This window comes from Perognathus longimembris, chromosome 16 (assembly GCF_023159225.1).
Source record: "Perognathus longimembris pacificus isolate PPM17 chromosome 16, ASM2315922v1, whole genome shotgun sequence".
Classification (NCBI taxonomy): Eukaryota; Metazoa; Chordata; class Mammalia; order Rodentia; family Heteromyidae; genus Perognathus; species Perognathus longimembris.
In genome coordinates, this window is record NC_063176.1 from 56,650,999 (window position 1) to 56,667,508 (window position 16,510).

General features: G+C 68.3%; 1 protein-coding gene across 1 annotated transcript in view; it reads left to right on the plus strand.

The window, feature by feature from the left end:
- Positions 1-16,510, plus strand: part of Afap1 (actin filament associated protein 1) — a 56,781-nt gene that overhangs the window by 35,124 nt on the left and 5,147 nt on the right. The window contains 7 exon segments of the mRNA XM_048364452.1: positions 1,822-1,917; positions 3,332-3,410; positions 5,576-5,725; positions 7,330-7,541; positions 7,797-7,942; positions 10,302-10,419; positions 15,474-15,588. Of these exon segments, the coding sequence (XP_048220409.1) occupies positions 1,822-1,917; positions 3,332-3,410; positions 5,576-5,725; positions 7,330-7,541; positions 7,797-7,942; positions 10,302-10,419; positions 15,474-15,588 (916 nt within the window).

The following is a 16,510-nucleotide window of genomic DNA, read 5'->3' on the forward strand; positions in this document are numbered from 1 at the left end:
ATCCATCCGTCCATCCGTTATCTAGTGAGGCAGCTGTCCTATGCTTGAGCTGTGCCTCTGGCTCTTGCTGCTTCTGTCTGTCTGTCTGTCTGTCTGTCGTGTGGTGGTAGCTGGGTTTGCACCGGGGCTTCGTGCTTGCCGGGCAGGCGGTCTGTTTCCGCTCCACAGCCTGGCTCCTGCTGCCTTTGGAAGGAAGCCAGCCCTTCCCCTTTTGCTGCTTCTGGCGGGCCCGGCTCCTGGATGGGGTGTCACACTGGTCACACTTTTGCACTGTAGACCTCACAGTGGGACACGCGTTGCAGTGAGGCCTCGGGGCGTCCCTTCCTGCCTGGCTCATCTCAGATGGCGCCCACCTCTCCGGGCGAGCGTGGGCAAGTGGAGCGGCACGCGGCTGCGCGTGCCGGCCCCGCGGTCTCACGCCCACGCCAGGGCTGGCGCGCGGGGCTGAGCTTCCCGTGGAGGCCGAGCCAGGAGGGGTCGGACGCTTGGCATTGCTTTTTGCCCAGGCCTACGGGTTTGACGTTCATTGCAGCTTCGTTGCAGCAAGCGTGGAGGGTGTTTTGGAAGGGGTGCCTGCCGCGGAGGGGAGCTACGGCCCGCAGGCGCCGGGGTCGGCCTGTCTTCCTCGCTCTGTGCCGCGTCTCATGGCGCGTGGGGTCGGAGGGGCTGGCTGTGCGGGCCAGGCCGCGGTTCTTCTCTTCCCCCCTCTGCGGCTTCCAAAGCGGAGCGGGCTCGGCGGGGTGGGGGTGGTGGTCACGGTGGCCCCGGTTCTGAAGGACTGCGTTCTAGACACAGAGGCTCCGGTGCCGTCTTCACTCGAGATTCGAGCATCCCCCAGGCCCCTGGCAGGTCCTGAGAGGGTGGCTCCCCACATCCCACAGACCAGGGCCACTGCGGGGCCTGAGATGGGGGCTCCCCGAGCCACCTCCTGCTCGTGCCCCGCTTCCCTGCCCGTCCTGCTCAACCTGGCAGTCCTGGGGCTCCCCCTTGTCCCTCCTTCACCCTCCTGCGCCCCTCCGTCCGTGGCCGTGAGCGTCCCTGACTCCCGCGGCCCTTCTGGGATTGGATAGAGCTGCTGCTTTCTCCGGTGGCGTCTGTCCTCCGCCTGTGCCGCAGCGCCACCCCCTGGCCGGGAAGGGAAGCGCACCCCTCACCGTCCTGGAGGCTGAGGGGGGGTGGGGGGCGGCGGCCAGAGTCTTCAGCCCTTCCCCAGGCTCGGGTCCCCTGGAGGGGCTGTCAGGGCGCAGTGAGCGCCCGCTAGGAACCCAGGCAGGCGCCGGGCCCGGCCCCTCCCCCGCCCCGTGCGGCCCCCATGTCTGTCTTGCGCAGTGACAGCTCACCTCTCCCCGAGGCCCGAGGGTTCAGGGGAGCCCCCTCTCTCCGGAGTTCTCCACACAGCACTCTGGGGGTTCCCCAAACGCCCACCGCGGGCCCTCGCCCCAGCCGTCCTGGCTTCCCTGAGCCCCGCTCCATCAGCTCACGGGGTGGAACCTTCTGGAGCTGCACTTGCGGCCCTCCGATCTCGTGGTCCCGGCCGCGACCCCCCTCTCGTGGCGGGGTCTGTCGAGCCCTGTGGCCTGTGTGCGGTGCCCCGCGCCTCCCATTCCCGTGAGCCCACCGCGTGGCCCCCGCCCCGCCCAGGCCGGGAGCCGCCTCACGCGCCCTCCCGCCGCCGCCACCCCGGAATCCGGGCGGCAGCAGGCGGGGCGGCGCCGGCTCGGTGGGCGAGTGGGAGCGAGCGGACGGGGCCGCCTTCGTCCCGGCACCGGGGGGCTCCCCGTTCCCCCACCCCCCTCACCCCAAGGCCTCCGCTCCTCGCAGGTGATTAAGGAAGCCTACGGCGGCTGTGGCGGCCCCGCGGACCCCGAGTGCGGCCCCCTGCCCGGCGCGCCCGTGCACAAGGCCGAGCTGGAGAAGGTGAGGTGCGGGGGGGGGGCACCTCTTCCTCCGCGCGCCCCGGGGCTGGCAGGTCGTGGTCGTGCGCGTCCGCGGTGCGGCGTGACGTTCCCGCGCGCCCGGCGGTGGTCCCGGGCCCCGCAGGCCTCGGGCTTCTCCTCCTCCACCGTGTCGAGAACGTTGGCGTTGCTCGGAGTTCCGCGCTCTTCTCCGGATGTTTCCACGCGGCCGTGGGTGGGGAAGCTGCAGCCCTCGCCCTCGCCCCGTGAATTTTCAGGGCCTTCTGCCGTCACCTCCCGCGTGGGGCAGCGTGCTCTGTCCCCAGGGTGGAGGCGGGCGTGGGTTTAGAAAGGGCAAAGGCCTCCTCGCCGGGCGAGTCCCGAGTTCAAGTCTGACTCCTGGTGGAGCACAGCAGGCCCTTCACAAACGCGCCTTCCCGACGCTTATTCCCAGCAGGTCCCGGCTCTGGGCTTGTGCTCCCCCTGGAAGGCAGAGTGAGGGCAGCGGGGGATGGAGGGCAGCGGGGGGTGGGGGGCGGGGGGGGGACCCATCCCTGCCCCGTGCCAGCACTGCGTGGTGTCTGCCCACGGCTGGCAGGAGACGCTGGCTTCCCATGGGAAGTCTTCTCGTCGCGTTTCCACCCAGGGCTCTCCACCACGCACAACCACGCACTCCCACGCACACGCTTGCACACGCTTGCCTTCAGCCTCCGCAGGGACCGACCTTCCGTGTGCCAGCCAGGGGTCTACGGAGGAGCGGGGCGGGGGAGGCGCGTGACAGGAGCTGGGCTGCCCGGTGACGGAGATGCAGGTCAGCGCCCACAGGGCGGGCCACAGGCCGACACCTGCCAGAGCCCTGGGTTCGAGTCCTGCGCCGGGGAGTCCCCTCCCGCTCCGCGAGCGGGGCTCGCTGTTCTACTCGGGCCGTCGCCAGGCCGGGTGAGACCCACCCGCCCCGCGGGGGGAGATCTGCCTGTTCAGAATGCTCGAACATTCCACAGACATAGCCCAGCCATCTCAGACTAGGACGGGGCGGGCCCTGGCTACAAAACCACTTCCCGCTGGAGGTGGAAACCCGGGCAGGGCTGAGGAAGATGGGAAGGGAGGGGCTTTCCTTGAAGGCCGGGAGTCGCTGCGTCTCTGTTCATTCTGAGCGCTGCAGGGCCCAGGGAGGAGGTTATGGGGGCCGGGGGTCGGGGGGTCACCGACGGCTGCAGCCAGAGGAGGATGTTTGCGGTCCTGACTGGTCCACGGCTGGGCGAAGGGGTCCTCGTGCCGTGGAACCCCGTGGGGGCGGTGTGGTGCCACCTCAGGGAGCCGCGTTCCTGCCGTGCCCCCCCACCCCCGTGTGCCCTGGGCTTCAGCTCACGCGGCCCGTGGCTCGCCACCGGCCCTCCGTGGGAGCGCGGTGGGTAACGGGCTCCGTGTTCTTACAGAAGCTGTCCTCGGAGAGACCCAGCTCCGACGGGGAGGGCACCGTGGAGAACGGCCCCGTGTGCAACGGGAAAGAGCAAGGTGAGTCTCTGCCCCGCCCAGAGAGGCCAGGCCTAGCGAAGCAGGCAGACACGGGGTGCAGGGGTCACTGTGTCCCATCGCGCGGGCTGGGGCTCCCGGGGGACGTGCTGGCCCCCCGTAGCTGCTGACTAGTCACGTCGGGAGTCACACTTGCCTCCTTGCCTCCTGAGCAGCTGGGATCACAGGCGCGAGCCCGGGGCTCTGCCCAGTGTTTACGCTGGGCCCGGCAGCGGTGCCCACGGCTGTTTCCTGAGCTCGGGTGGCACCTGCAGGCAGGTGGAGTCACCCCAGTTAACACGGCACAGGTCACAAGTCTACTGCCCCGCCGTCCTGTGCTGCCCAGGGTCCCCCTGCCTCTGCCCCCCGCCGGCCTTGGCGGCTGCCCAGCTGGCCCCCCCTCCCCACTGCACATGGGATTGAGGGGTGCGTGGCCTCCCCGTGCTGGCACAATGGTCGGGGATGGCTGGGGCGGAGCTGGCCCTCCGCGTCGCCCACTCCCGTCACGGGGCCAGGCTCCCGTGGGCAAGGACTCCGCTGGGTACCCCGCCCCGGGCCAGGGGCGTCCTCTGCGGGCGTGGGTGTGGTGAGTTCTCGTGCCCCCGGCTGGCGCAGGCACGGGCCCGTAAGGCCCCTGGGCTCGCAGCCGCTGCCGCTCCGCAGTTCTCGCGGGTGACGGGCGTCCGCGTCAGTCCCTGGCCGCGCGTCCTTCATCAGACGGTGTGCGCACAGTCATCTCCAGGTTGGGGCTCGCCTTCCTTCTGAGCGTGCCAGGTGGGCGGGGAGGGCCCCGTGCCGGGCTTGCCAGGCCTCTGGGCTCCACTCGGACCCGTGACCCCGACTCTCTACCTGGAGTGAGGTCACCCCACAGCTCCCGGGACTCGGGGCCCGCAGAGGCCGCCTGGCATCGCCGGAGGCCACTCGGAGGGGTCACGCCGCCGCCTGCCCCCTCACTGCGGCTCTCCGGCTCCGTCTGACCCGAGTGTATTTTAGTCCCGTCGGCCGGAAGCGCTGAGTGGAATGTATTATCTGTGCCGTCCGCCAGCGAGTTAGGTGTAATCAAAACAGGAAAGTGATTTCTGAGCCTGGCCCTGCTGTAGAGTAACATGCAATCAGTACGCCCCTGCTTGGCTGCTGTGTTTGTTTAGAGGTCTCCTGTTTGGATTTGGGGTGGAGTCTCCCTGTGTTGCCCACTCGAATTGGGGCTCCTAAGTAGCTGCCGTAGCAGGTTGCATCACCCTGCTTGGCCCTGCTCCCCCATGGGGGTGGAGTGGGGTGTTCCTGTGGGGTTGTGTTTTCTGGGTCCTTGGTTCCACCTGCTGCACACCTGTGCAGGGTAGACTCTCTGTCCTATTATCTGCACTCACAATTCTCCTGTTTCCCTTTGTTTATTTCCTGGGGTTTGAACTCGGGGCCTGGGCGCTGTCGCTGAGCTTTTATGCTCAAAAGGAGCACTCTACTATTTGAGCCACAGCTCCCCTCCTGGCTTTTTGTGGGTTAATTGGAGATACACTCTCCTGCCTGGGCTGGCTTTGAACCACGATCCTCAGACCTCAGCCCCCGAGGTAGCCGGGATCACAGGCGCCAGGTACTTACTTGGCCTCGTGTGCTCCGGTGTAAGAACAGCCTTCTGTGCTGCTCGGAGCCTTTCCGCCTTCCTGCCCCGCCCCTCACTCCCCGGGGTCCCGGGGAGCCCTGGAGGCAGGCCAGGGCCTCGAGGGGCCGGCCAGGGCAGGTGACGCGCGCGCCCACGGGAGTCCAGGCCCCGCGCAGCCTCCAGCTGCTCAGCAGAAGCCACAAGTGCCATGGAGCCAACTATTTATGGGGCTTTACATCAGCTGCTAGTTCCCCACGGAGCCTCGCCTGGAGGTCAGGCACCGGCCCGGAAGCACGGGAGAGGCAACGAGGAGCGAGTGCCCAGAGGTGGGCGAGGGGCCCAAGGGGGGCACCAGGCCCCACCCCCCACCCCCGTGCCCTCCAAGACCTAGTGCCTGGTCCCGAGTGCAGCCCAGGCCCTGTGCAGCCCTGTGGACTCGGCACCCTAAGTGAGGAGCAGAGGGCAAGGAGGACCATGGTGCCGATGTGTTGTAGTTCACACACACACACGCGCGCGCGTGCACGCGCACACACACACGTGTCTGCAGTTAATCTGTCGTCGCCGTTGACAGTGAAGCGAAAGAAGGGCTCCAAGTCGGAGGCCAAGGGAACCGTGTCCAAGGTCACCGGGAAGAAGATCACCAAGATCATCGGGCTAGGGAAGAAGAAGCCGTCCACCGACGAGCAGACCTCCTCGGCCGAGGAGGACGTGCCCACCTGCGGTAAGACCCCGGCCCGCAGTGATACGCGGGGGGAGCCGGGCCCGGGCACCAGGCCCAGCCGGCGGAGGCAGCTTCCAGTCCCCGGGCGCCCCGACAGACTCGGGGAGCCACTGGGCGCCGTGCACGGGCGGGGGGGGGGGAGCTTCCTGCGGGGCCCCTGGCGTGGGTTTCTCAGGCTGCGGCCTGGCTGAGCCCCCCCCTCCCCCAACGCCAGCCGAGGCTCTCCCGTGCCCACGTTCGCGGGAGAGTGGAGTTCGTGTGGACCCAGACAGCTTTGCACATGGCCCCTGACGGTGACCAGACACGCGCGAGGCCGCGGGCCACGGCGCCTGGCCCGCACGCAGTCCCGAGGGCCCCCTCCGCCCCCACGCAGCCGCTGGGTGGGGGCTGCTGCCCCCCGGTCCTCCTGGGCCCCCGCGCTGCCCTCCATCCTGCCCTCCGCCTGCCTCTCCCCCCACTGCCCGGGCCGGGGCCGCTCTGGGCTTCTGCCCAGCCCTGCCCTCCGCCCGCGCGCCTGGCGTGGAGCCGGCATGCAATCGCGGCTCCCTCAGCTGCGACGTGGCTCCGTGTTGAGTCGCTGGCTTCGGTGACAGCCAAGAACACGGAGCTGAGCTCAAGGCCAAAACCCAGCTAGGCGACTCCGTCACCCACGCTGTGTGTGTGTGAGCGCGTGCGTGTGCTAAGGCTTGAACTCGGGGCCCAGGCGCTGTCCTTTAGATTTTTTTCCCCCAAGGATGGTTCTCTTCCACTCAGACATGGCTCTGCTTTCAGCTTTTCAGTGGTTCACTGGAGATGAGAGTCTCACAGACTTTCCTGCCCGGGCTGGCTTTGAACCAGATGCTCAGATCTCAGCCTCCTGAGTAGCTCGCATGACAGGTGTGAGCCTCCCAGTGCAGGGCCGGGGCGGGCGGCCCCGTGGGGTCTGGATGACCGGGTGGACACGTCCTATCCACTGTCGCCTGTCCAGTGTCGCTGCGGGGCTCCTGGCCCCGGGCCGCTAAGACAACGTGCAGTTAGGCGTTGGGAGGGAGGGAGGGCCTCTCGGATGTCAGGCTTGGCCACGCGTGCCTGCCCAGTGTGCACGCTCTCTCGGGCCGCGGTGGGCCCCCCCTCTGACGTGGGCAGCCCCTCGGAGCCGCCCGCCCGCCCGCCGCCCGCCGGGGCGTTCCGATGGCTAGGGCTCTGCCGACACGTTCTTGTGACCCTGCTGCAAGGACTCTTGCTTTAGAATTTGGAGCAGAAATCATTTGGAAACGTTGAGCCGAGGTCACGGGGGCGTGGCTTGAGCAGCAGAACGCCAGCCTTGAGTGAGCAAAGCTAAGCAAGGGCAGGGGGCCCCGAGTTCAAGTCCCAACACTGGGGCAAACACAAAACCTTCACCTGACACTCCTAACGTCTTAAGCTACAGTAAGTAGCACGCAGCCCTAAGGTAGACAGGACCAGACAGACAGAACAAAACAAAGCCAACAAGAACAGAACCTCGCGGGGCGATTTCACGCCCCCCCTCCGGGGCCTCGCCCGGGGAGCCCCGCCGGGCGGCCGGCCCGCCCGCGTCCCCTGGGGGCCCCCCGGGCGGCTGAGCCGCGCTGTCCCCGTGCCCGCAGGCTACCTGAACGTGCTGTCCAACAGCCGCTGGCGGGAGCGCTGGTGCCGGGTGAAGGACGGCGTGCTGGTCCTGCACAAGGACAGGGCGGACCTGAAGGCGCACCTGGCCTCCATCCCGCTCCGCGGCTGCGAGGTGATCCCCGGCCTGGACGCCAAGCACCCGCTCACCTTCCGGCTGCTCCGCCACGGGCAGGAGGTGGCCGTGCTTGAGGTGCGCCCCCCGCAGAGCCACACGCCCTCACCCCCACCCCCCTCCCCGCTCTGCTCCCGCTGCCCTTCCCCTCCCTGACCGACCCCTGCCGCCTTCCCCTGACCCATCGCAGTGCTCAGGGGGTGACACTGGCCTTGGGTTACAGGGGGCCCTGGCTTTGCCCGCGGGCACCCCCCCTCCTGGGACGTGGCGACCCCCCCCCCCCCCGTGCCAGTGCCTGTCTGTGGTTGACCGGAAGCGCCGTTCCCCGCCCAGGCGGCGTCTTCGGAGGACATGGGCCGGTGGATCGGGGTCCTGCTGTCTGAGACGGGGTCCTCCACGGACCCGGGGGCCCTGCACTACGACTACATCGACGTGGAGATGTCGGCCAACGTCATCCAGGCTGCCAAGCAGACCTTCTGGTGAGACCCCAGGCCCCGAGGGCCTTCCCTCCGCCGCCGTGGCCTCCAGACGCCCATGACGCACTTGGCCACTTCTCCCCGCTGAGATTTCCCGCGGAGCAGGGCTGGCAGACCGGCTGTGTGAAGGACCCGGTAGTAAACACCACCTTTGCAGGCCGGGTAACGGCTGTTACATCCGCCCGGCGCTGCCGTTGTAGGTAGACACGATGCGTCACGGAAACGTGGGTGTGTCTGTGCTTCAATGACATTTTACCTGCAAAGCAGGCAGCGGGCTGGGCACCACGTAGAAATGACTCTGCATGTTGCTGTAGGGGCCCTGGCTGTTGAAGCTACCTTTCTAGTACTACGAGCTTACATTGTAGCTTCACAAACGGTGCTTTGTGCAAAAGCATTCTTCTAAACTGGTTGTTTCCTTAAGCCAATGACGTCAGGGGCCTGGAGAGCAGCCGCGGGTGTGGTCCACGGTTGCTGGGGCCTTGCCGGCTGACACACTACAACAACCTGAGATGGGGTGCTTTGTCACCTGTGATACAGGGGGACAGGGGTGGGAGGGTAGCGGGGGGCAGGCCCCGGGCCCAGTCCCCGCAGTCGCCACAGCTCACAGCAGAGCAGGAAGTGCCGACTTGACCCGGGCGGTCCTCAGAGGAGCAGAGGATGTTCTCCTCTCTCTCTCTCTCTCTCTCTCTCTCTCTCTCTCTCTCTCTGAGCACTGCTCCAGGAGGCCGGCTCCTTGGTGTGCACGGCATCACCTCCACAGGCCAGTGCTCCACAGCAGGCCACATGCACGCTGGACACGACAGGAATTGGAGCAAACACGTCCTAGAGCTGGGTGGAGCGGGGGTGTGGCGTGGTTCGTGCAGGTCTGGACAAGTCATTCCTACAGGGGCTCTGCCGGTGCTGTGCCCCCCGCCCCCTCCCCGTCCCTGAGCTTCTCTGAGCCACAGCCACTTTGGCTTTTCCTATGACTTCTTGGAGGTGAGAGTCTCAGGGACTTTGCCTCCAGGACTGGCTTCGCACCTCGATCCGCAGATCTCACTCTCCTGCCCGAGTAGTTGGGATCGCAGGTGGGAGCCACCGGCGCCCGGCTCCCTCTTCGTTTTCTTCTCGTAGTTCGCTTTTGTGCGCCTTCCGCGTGTGGCGGTGGCCGCATCTGTGCACTTTCCGCGTGTGACGGAGAGTGGTGTGCATGCTGGCCTTCACCGGCAGGGGGCAGCGGTGTTCTCTGCCAGGACCGGGCTGGCCACTTCCTCCTGGCCCTTCTCCCTCGGGTCCCCAGAGGGCGCCGTCGAGAGGCCAGTCCCACCTTATTATCCTGTAGCTCCTCTGTCTATTCACCCAGTGGCCCTAGTCACGCACGTCTAGGAAGACAGGGAACTAGGGAGGGAGAGCCGCTCTCCTGTTGGATTTTTATCTCCGGCTGTGTTGGAGCTGGTGGTCTGTTTGCTCCGGGCTCTCTCTTCCCTCAGAGGCGCGCCGTTGGCTGTCCCTGTCTGGGCCGCCGGCCCTGCGCCCGCGCTCCGGCCCTGCGGGTACCTTGTGTGTCACGGCGTCTTCCTGGGCCCCGAGGTGGGGCACCGGAGCTACACAGGCCCCCGCCCTCCTGCAGTGTGCAAGCAGCTGAACAAGCTAATGCACATGGGGGGGGGGGGGTGAGAGCCAGGGCACGGGCAACGAAGAAATGGAGGGGGCAGCCGCACAGGCAGAAGGGACTCCACCTGACCTGCCAGACCCAGGTTCAGAGCCTCAGACAGCTGTGAGGAGGACGGGGAGGCAGAGACACAGTAGGCCGGTCCTGGGGCTTGAACTTGGGGCCCTGGGCACTGTCCCTGAGCGTCTATGCTCAAGGCTGGTGCTCTGCCGCTTGAGCCACAGTGTGCCACTTGCAGCTTTTTGAGGGTTAACTGGAGACGAGAGTTCCATGGGCGTTCCCGCCCGGGCGGGGCCTCTGTCCCCTGCACTGCAGGGCCTTCTGCTGTCAGGCCGCGGGCCGAGAGGCCCCTAGCATCCAGTGCTCCCTGGATCCCAGGACACAGGGCCTGGGCGGCGTGGGGACCGGCCCGGAGCCCTGGCTGGAGCGCAGGGGGAGGCGACGGGGGCAGCTCCTCAGCCCTCCCCCTGCCCTCCCTCAGCTCTTGCCCCGCCCTGTGGGGCGATGACCAGCGGCGGTGGCAGCCCCTCCAGCCTTCCCAGCGGCCTCGGGTGGGTGGCGGAGGGGCTCGTTAGGATGACAGAGGCGGCCGCAGGGATGCGGGTGCGTGCCTGGTCACCTCCGTGTGACCCAGAGGGATGGCCGTGGAGCCGGGTCCCCCCACCCCCTTCCTCCTCCACCGCACTGACGGCCCCTCCCTCTCCCCCGCAGCTTCATGAACAGGCGTGCGGTGTCCACCAGCCCTTACGTGGGGAGCACGGCCAACGGCTACGCCCACCCCAGCGGGACCGCGCTGCACTACGACGACGTCCCCTGCATCAACGGCGCGGTGAGTGCCTGCCCGCGCGCCCGCCCGCCTCCGCCCAGGCCCCGCCAACGCCCAGGCCGCGCCTCCGCCCAGGCCCCGCCTCCGCCCAGGCCCCGCCTCCGCCCAGGCCGCGCCTCCGCCCAGGCCGCGCCTCCGCCCAGGCCCCGCCTCCGCCCAGGCCGCGCCTCCGCCCAGGCCGCGCCTCCGCCCAGGCCCCGCCTCCTCCCAGGCCCCGCCTCCGCCCAGGCCCCGCCTCCGCCCAGGCCCCGCCTCCGCCCAGGCCCCGCCTCCTCCCAGGCCGCGCCTCCGCCCAGGCCCCGCCTCCGCCCAGGCCCCGCCTCTGCCCAGGCCCCGCCTCCGCCCAGGCCGCGCCTCCGCCAGGCCGCGCCTCCTCCCAGGCCGCGCCTCCGCCCAGGCCCCGCCTCCGCCCAGGCCGCGCCTCCGCCCAGGCCCCGCCTCCGCACAGGCCGCGCCTCCGCCCAGGCCCCGCCTCCGCCCAGGCCGCGCCTCCGCCCAGGCCCCGCCTCCGCCCAGGCCCCGCCTCCGGCCGGGCACCCAGGGCCCACACCGATGCCGCCCGCTCGGTGCGGGGACGGGGCAGCAAGCCCCTTGCCCGTTCTCCTCCCGGCTCTGGGCAGTGTACGGTTGACATCTCACCTAAAGCACTTTTAAAAGCTTAGGCACGCGGTGCCTCGACGGCCAGTTTCTCGGTGGTGCAGGGTATTTTAGACTCCGTTTTCCTCCTCCACTCTCCCCCCCCCCCCCCCCCCCCCCCCGGTATTCCGTCATGGAATCCGCAGCACCCCGGCAGGAGCAGGAAGGGCCTCGTGGGGGCGGTGGGGGAGGGGTGGAGCTCAGCGTCCCTGCGGCTGGGAGCAGGGAGTAAGGCCTCCGGCCGCCTGCGTCACCCACACTCCTCCGCCCCCTTGACCCACCCGGCCTCCCCGCTGGCTCCACCCGCCCCACCCACCCCGCCAGCCACACGGAGCAGTTCTCTGCTCAGCACACGGCCCTCCTCCCTTTCTTTCTTTTTCCTTCCTCCCCTCCTTCCCTCTTCCCTCCGCCCCCCCTCCCCCTCTTCTCCTTGGGTCCTCTATGCTGGTGTCCCCTGGTGGACAGACCGTGTCCTGGGATGGACAAGGAGGGTGTGGTGCCGCCCTTGGCCTCCCCAGACACAGAGCACGGGGGAGGGGCCCCCTGAGGTCTGGGGCTGGCAGACCCCTTCCCGCCCCCCCTCCACTCCTGCTCTCAACACGAGGGCTGCTCCCGCGCCCGTGCCCTTCCCCTCCAGCCCTAGACACACCTGCCCAGCCTCCGCCTCCCTTCTGGCGGCCGCCCCGTTGGTGAGCTGGCGCTCAGCGCGTGTAGACGCCGTGTGTCCCGGCAGCCTGGCCGTTAGCTCTGGGCCTCGGTGTACACCTCTCTTGAAGACAAGCCACGCACGGTTCCAGCAGGTCCCGGCCTGGGGGGAGGGTCGCACCTGGCAGGGCCCCACACGCCCTGGGCACTTGGGCACTTGGGAGGCCCCGGCCGCCGGCCTCTCCTGCCGGGGGGGGCGGGGGAGCAGGCTCCCCAGGGCTCCGGCAAGGCCCTCGCACTCCTTCTGCTCATAGACAGGCTCTGCCATCATCGAGGACCGCAGGCACTGGGGCTGTGTGCGCCGCCCAGCTGTCCCACCCGACGTCCTGAGCGGCCACAGCTGCGGCCAGCTGGCTTCCTAACGGGCATCGCTGCTCAGCCTCAGTCTGCGCCCTGTGTGCGGGCCTGTGTCCCCCTCCCGGGGCCACGCCTGCGCCCTGTGTGCGGGCCTGTGTCCCCCTCCCGGGCCCCCGCCTGCTCTCTGTGTATGGGGGCCTGTGTCCCCCCGGGCCCCCGCCTGCTCTCTGTGTATGGGGGCCTGTGTCCCCCCCCGGGCCCCCGCCTGCTCTCTGTGTATGGGGGGCCTGTGTCCCCCCCCCTCCCGGGCCCCCACCTGCTCTCTGTGTATGGGGGCCTATGTCCCCCCCCCGGGCCCCCGCCTGCTCTCTGTGTATGGGGGCCTGTGTCCCCCCCGGGCCCCCGCCTGCTCTCTGTGTATGCGGGCCTGTGTCCCCCCCCCGGGCCCCCGCCTGCTCTCTGTGTATGCAGGCCTGTGTCCCCCCCCTCCCGGGCCCCCACCTGCTCTCTGTGTATGGGGGCCTGTGTCCCCCCCCCGGGCCCACGCCTGCTCTCTGTGTATGGGGGCCTGTGTCCCCCCCCGGGCCCCCGCCTGCTCTCTGTGTATGCGGGCCTGTGGTCCCCCCCCCCGGGCCCCCCGCCTGCTCTCTGTGTATGCGGGCCTGTGTCTCCCCCCGGGCCCCCGCCTGCTCTCTGTGTATGGGGGCCTGTGTCCCGCCCCGGGCCCCCGCCTGCTCTCTGTGTATGGGGGCCTGTGTCCCCCCCCCTCCCGGGCCCCCACCTGCTCTCTGTGTATGGGGGCCTGTGTCCCCGCCGGGCCCCCGCCTGCTCTCTCTCTGTGCGCCAGCCTGGGCCCCGGCCTGCTCTCTGGGTGTGCAGGCCTGTCAGCAGGGCCGAGCGCCTTCTTGGAAGGCTTCATTTGTAATCTCAGACCCAGACCTGGTATTTAACGTGTCTCGTTCCAGGGCCGGAGTCTCTGCCAGTACTGCGCCAGGGGAGTCTGAGTGCAGTGCACTCGCTTTTTATCTAGAAGCTTCAGCGGGACTCCTGTCACTGTGTCCTAGGTCACCTGTGTGACTGAGTCCTTGGGTGTTTTAGGAGAGGGATAGTCAGTATAGACGGTTTTAATAGCTCTGGCTAAATACACATGAGGTTGTCACGCAGTGCTGGCACCCAGTTTATCTGTTGATTTGAGTTGCACACAGACCCCAGCATCCCCAAAATAGACACGCTGAAGCGATCACAAAGGCGTAAAAATACCCGCACTGTGGGACTCTCAACCTTTCCTATTTTTTAACCACAAAAACCTATAATTACAGTCTGGGAGAAAGGACAACTGCGAGGAGGATATAAAATGGTGAAATGTGCAGGATATGCGAATTAATATTTCCTTTTTTAAGCGCAAGCCATTTAAGCCTAAAATACTCTGGCGGTGGTTGGTGGCGTTGGGGTTTGTTATGCCCCGTGTCTGCACCCCGTGGGCCTTTGTCCTCCTGAGTGGCTGGCCTCTACTTAGTCCCTCGTTGCGTCCCCCTGCGGCAGTGCCCGCTCCCCACCTGCCTTCCCACACCGTGCGTTCTTGCACAGTGACGCACGCTGACCGTGACCAGGAACCCGAGTCACGGAGCTTGAGGGGGCCGTGGGGAGCCTCGGAGGGCCCCAAATGCCTGCTCCCCTCAGAAGCCTTTGAGGCTCAGCAGCAGCTGGGCCTGCAGCCGTGAGCATGGCTCTGCCCAGCTCTCTCTCTCACTGGCTGTTTCACCGGCCGCAGCCTCAGTTTCCCCCCGCTTGTGAAGCTGGCTGTGAGCTCGGGAGCAGAGGCATGGAGGAGTGCGTAGCCCCCTGGGGTCTCATTCTCGTGTGCTTCGTTGTGGGCCAGAGGCCTCACCAGCACCCCTGTCCTTACTTCCTGTCACCCCACACTCTGTCCCGTCTCGGAGCGGGAAACTGTCGGATCCACACTCCTTTTCTGCTTTGACAAATCAGCAAAACAAAAGGTTTTCCTCCAATGACCGAGGAAAGCATTCTTCTGAACCAGTCCCTGTGCGTGTGTGCTGTGGGTGTGTGTCGCACACACGCGGGAGCTCCCTGCACGCGGCACGTGGGGGAGCGGCTCACCTCTCAGCGCTGGCCTTGGCCTTGCCGCACCGGGCACTAACGAAGCTGTGTGTGTTGCAGTGTGCGTGTGTCGCACACGTGGCGTGTGGGGAAGCGGCTCACCTCTCAGCGCTGGCCTGGCCTCGCAGTGCACTAACGAAGCCGTGTGTGTTGCAATGTGCGTGTTGCAGTGTGCGTGTGTGTTGCACACATGGCATGTTGGGGAGCGGCTGACCTCTCAGCGCTGGCCTGGCCTCGGGCACTAACGAAGCCGTGTGTGTTGCAGTGTGTGTGCGTGTGTGTTGCACACGCGGCATGTTGGGGAGCGGCTGATCTCAGCGCTGGCCTCGCTGCGCCGGGGCACTAACGAGCCATGTGTGTTGCAGTGTGTGTGCGTGTGTGTTGCACACGCGGCATGTTGGGGAGCGGCTGATCTCTCAGTGCTGGCCTCGCCGCGCCGGCACTAACGAAGCCGTGTGTGTGCAGTGTGTGTGTTGCACACGCGCATGTTGGGGAGTGGCTGACCTCTCTGGGCTGGCCTCGCCGTGCCGGGCACTAACGAAGCTGTGTGTGTTGCAGTGTGTGTGCGTGTGTGTTGCACACGCGGCATGTTGGGGAGCGGCTGACCTCTCTGGGCTGCCTCGCCGCACCGGGCACTAACGAAGCCGTGTGTGTTGCAGTGTGTGTGCGTGTGTTGCACACGCGGCATGTTGGGGAGCAGCTGGCCTCGCCGCACCGGGCACTAACGAAGCCGTGTGGTTTGCAGTGTGTGTGCGTGTGTTGCACACGCGGCATGTTGGGGAGCAGCTGGCCTCGCCGCACCGGGCACTAACGAAGCCGTGTGTGTTGCAGTGGGACCCCGAGGACGGCCTGCCGGGCGGCGGCCAGGGCCTGGGAGAAGAGGCGTTGTACGACAACGCGGGGCCTCTACGATAACCTGCCGTCTCCTCGCATCTTTGCTCGCTCCTCCCCTGCTGACAGGAAGGCTTCTCGGCTCTGCTCTAACCACTACAAGGCCCCGGGCGGCGGCCTGCCCCGCTCCCCCTCTGTCACTAAACCTCTTCCGCGGGGAGGGGCGGCTGTCGGGCTGCACACGCAGGTACACGCATGCTCCCGCGCTCCTGGCCGCGCCGCGGGCTTCCCGGGGTCCCGGGGTCCCCGGGCGCCCGGGCCAGGCCCGCCCCAGCCACCCCGGCATCCCGCACCTGCAGGCCGCGCCCGACTTCTCCCCGCTCACTCGGATGGAGGAGGCGCCGGCTGAGAGGGAAGAGCCACGAGTCCCCGCCCGCTCTGCTTCTCACCGCCCATCTCTGTTTTGACAGCTGAAGGGCAAAAAGCCCCCGGCCGCGTCCAGTGGGGCTCCGGGAAAAGGGAAGCCGCCCGGCGGGCAGCCGAAGAAGGCCGAGTCTGCAGCGGGCGTGAAGCGCGTGGCGTCCAGTGAGTTCCGGGTTCCGCTCCCCCCACCCAGAGCCGACCCCCGCCCCAGTGAGCCGGCCTGCGTGCACCGCCTCCGGGGGGCGGGCCTGCGGAGCGACGCCTCTGCGGGGGGAGGAGCGTGCGGAGCGCCGCCTCCGAGGGAGGGGCCTGCGGAGCGCCTGCGTGCACCGCCTCCGGGGGGCGGGGCCTGCGGAGCGACGCCTCTGCGGGGGAGGAGCGTGCGGAGCGCCGCCCCTGGGATGGGAGGGGCCTGCGGAGCGCCTGCGTGCACCGCCTCCGGGGGGCGGGGCCTGCGGAGCGACGCCTCTGCGGGGGGAGGAGCGTGCGGAGCACCGCCCCTGGGATGGGAGGGGCCTGCGGAGCGCCTGCCTGCACCGCCTCTGGGGGGCGGGGCCTGCGGAGCGACGCCTCTGCGGGGGGAGGAGCGTGCGGAGCGCCGCCCCTGGGATGGGAGGGGCCTGCGGAGCGCCTGCCTGCACCGCCTCCGGGGGGCAGAGCCTGCGGAGCGACGCCTCTGGGATGGGAGGGGCCTACAGAGCACCACCTCCGAGGTGGGAGGGGCCTGCAGAGCACCGCCTCCGGGTGGGCGGAGCATTGGAGCCACACCTCCTGGTGGGTGGAGCGTGCGGAGCGCCGCCTCTCCCCAGCTCCGAGCCTCAGGCTGTAGCTGCAGCGTCTGCCTGTGCCGGGCCGGTGCCGGTGCCGCGTGCGGAGTTTGCCCGGCCTGGCAGCTCTCGTGTGTGAGCGGCGTGTCGGGGACACGGCTGAGGTCCCCGGGACGCTTGCAGAGCTTCCTGACCCGCCATGCTGCGCCCCCCTCCCCAGCAAGTTTGGGGTCTCATCTCAGGCCGGGAGATGGCCGCCCTGGTCAGGAACAGCCATGGCGCTGGCAAACTTAGGGTCAGGGGCCCCTCCGTCCCCA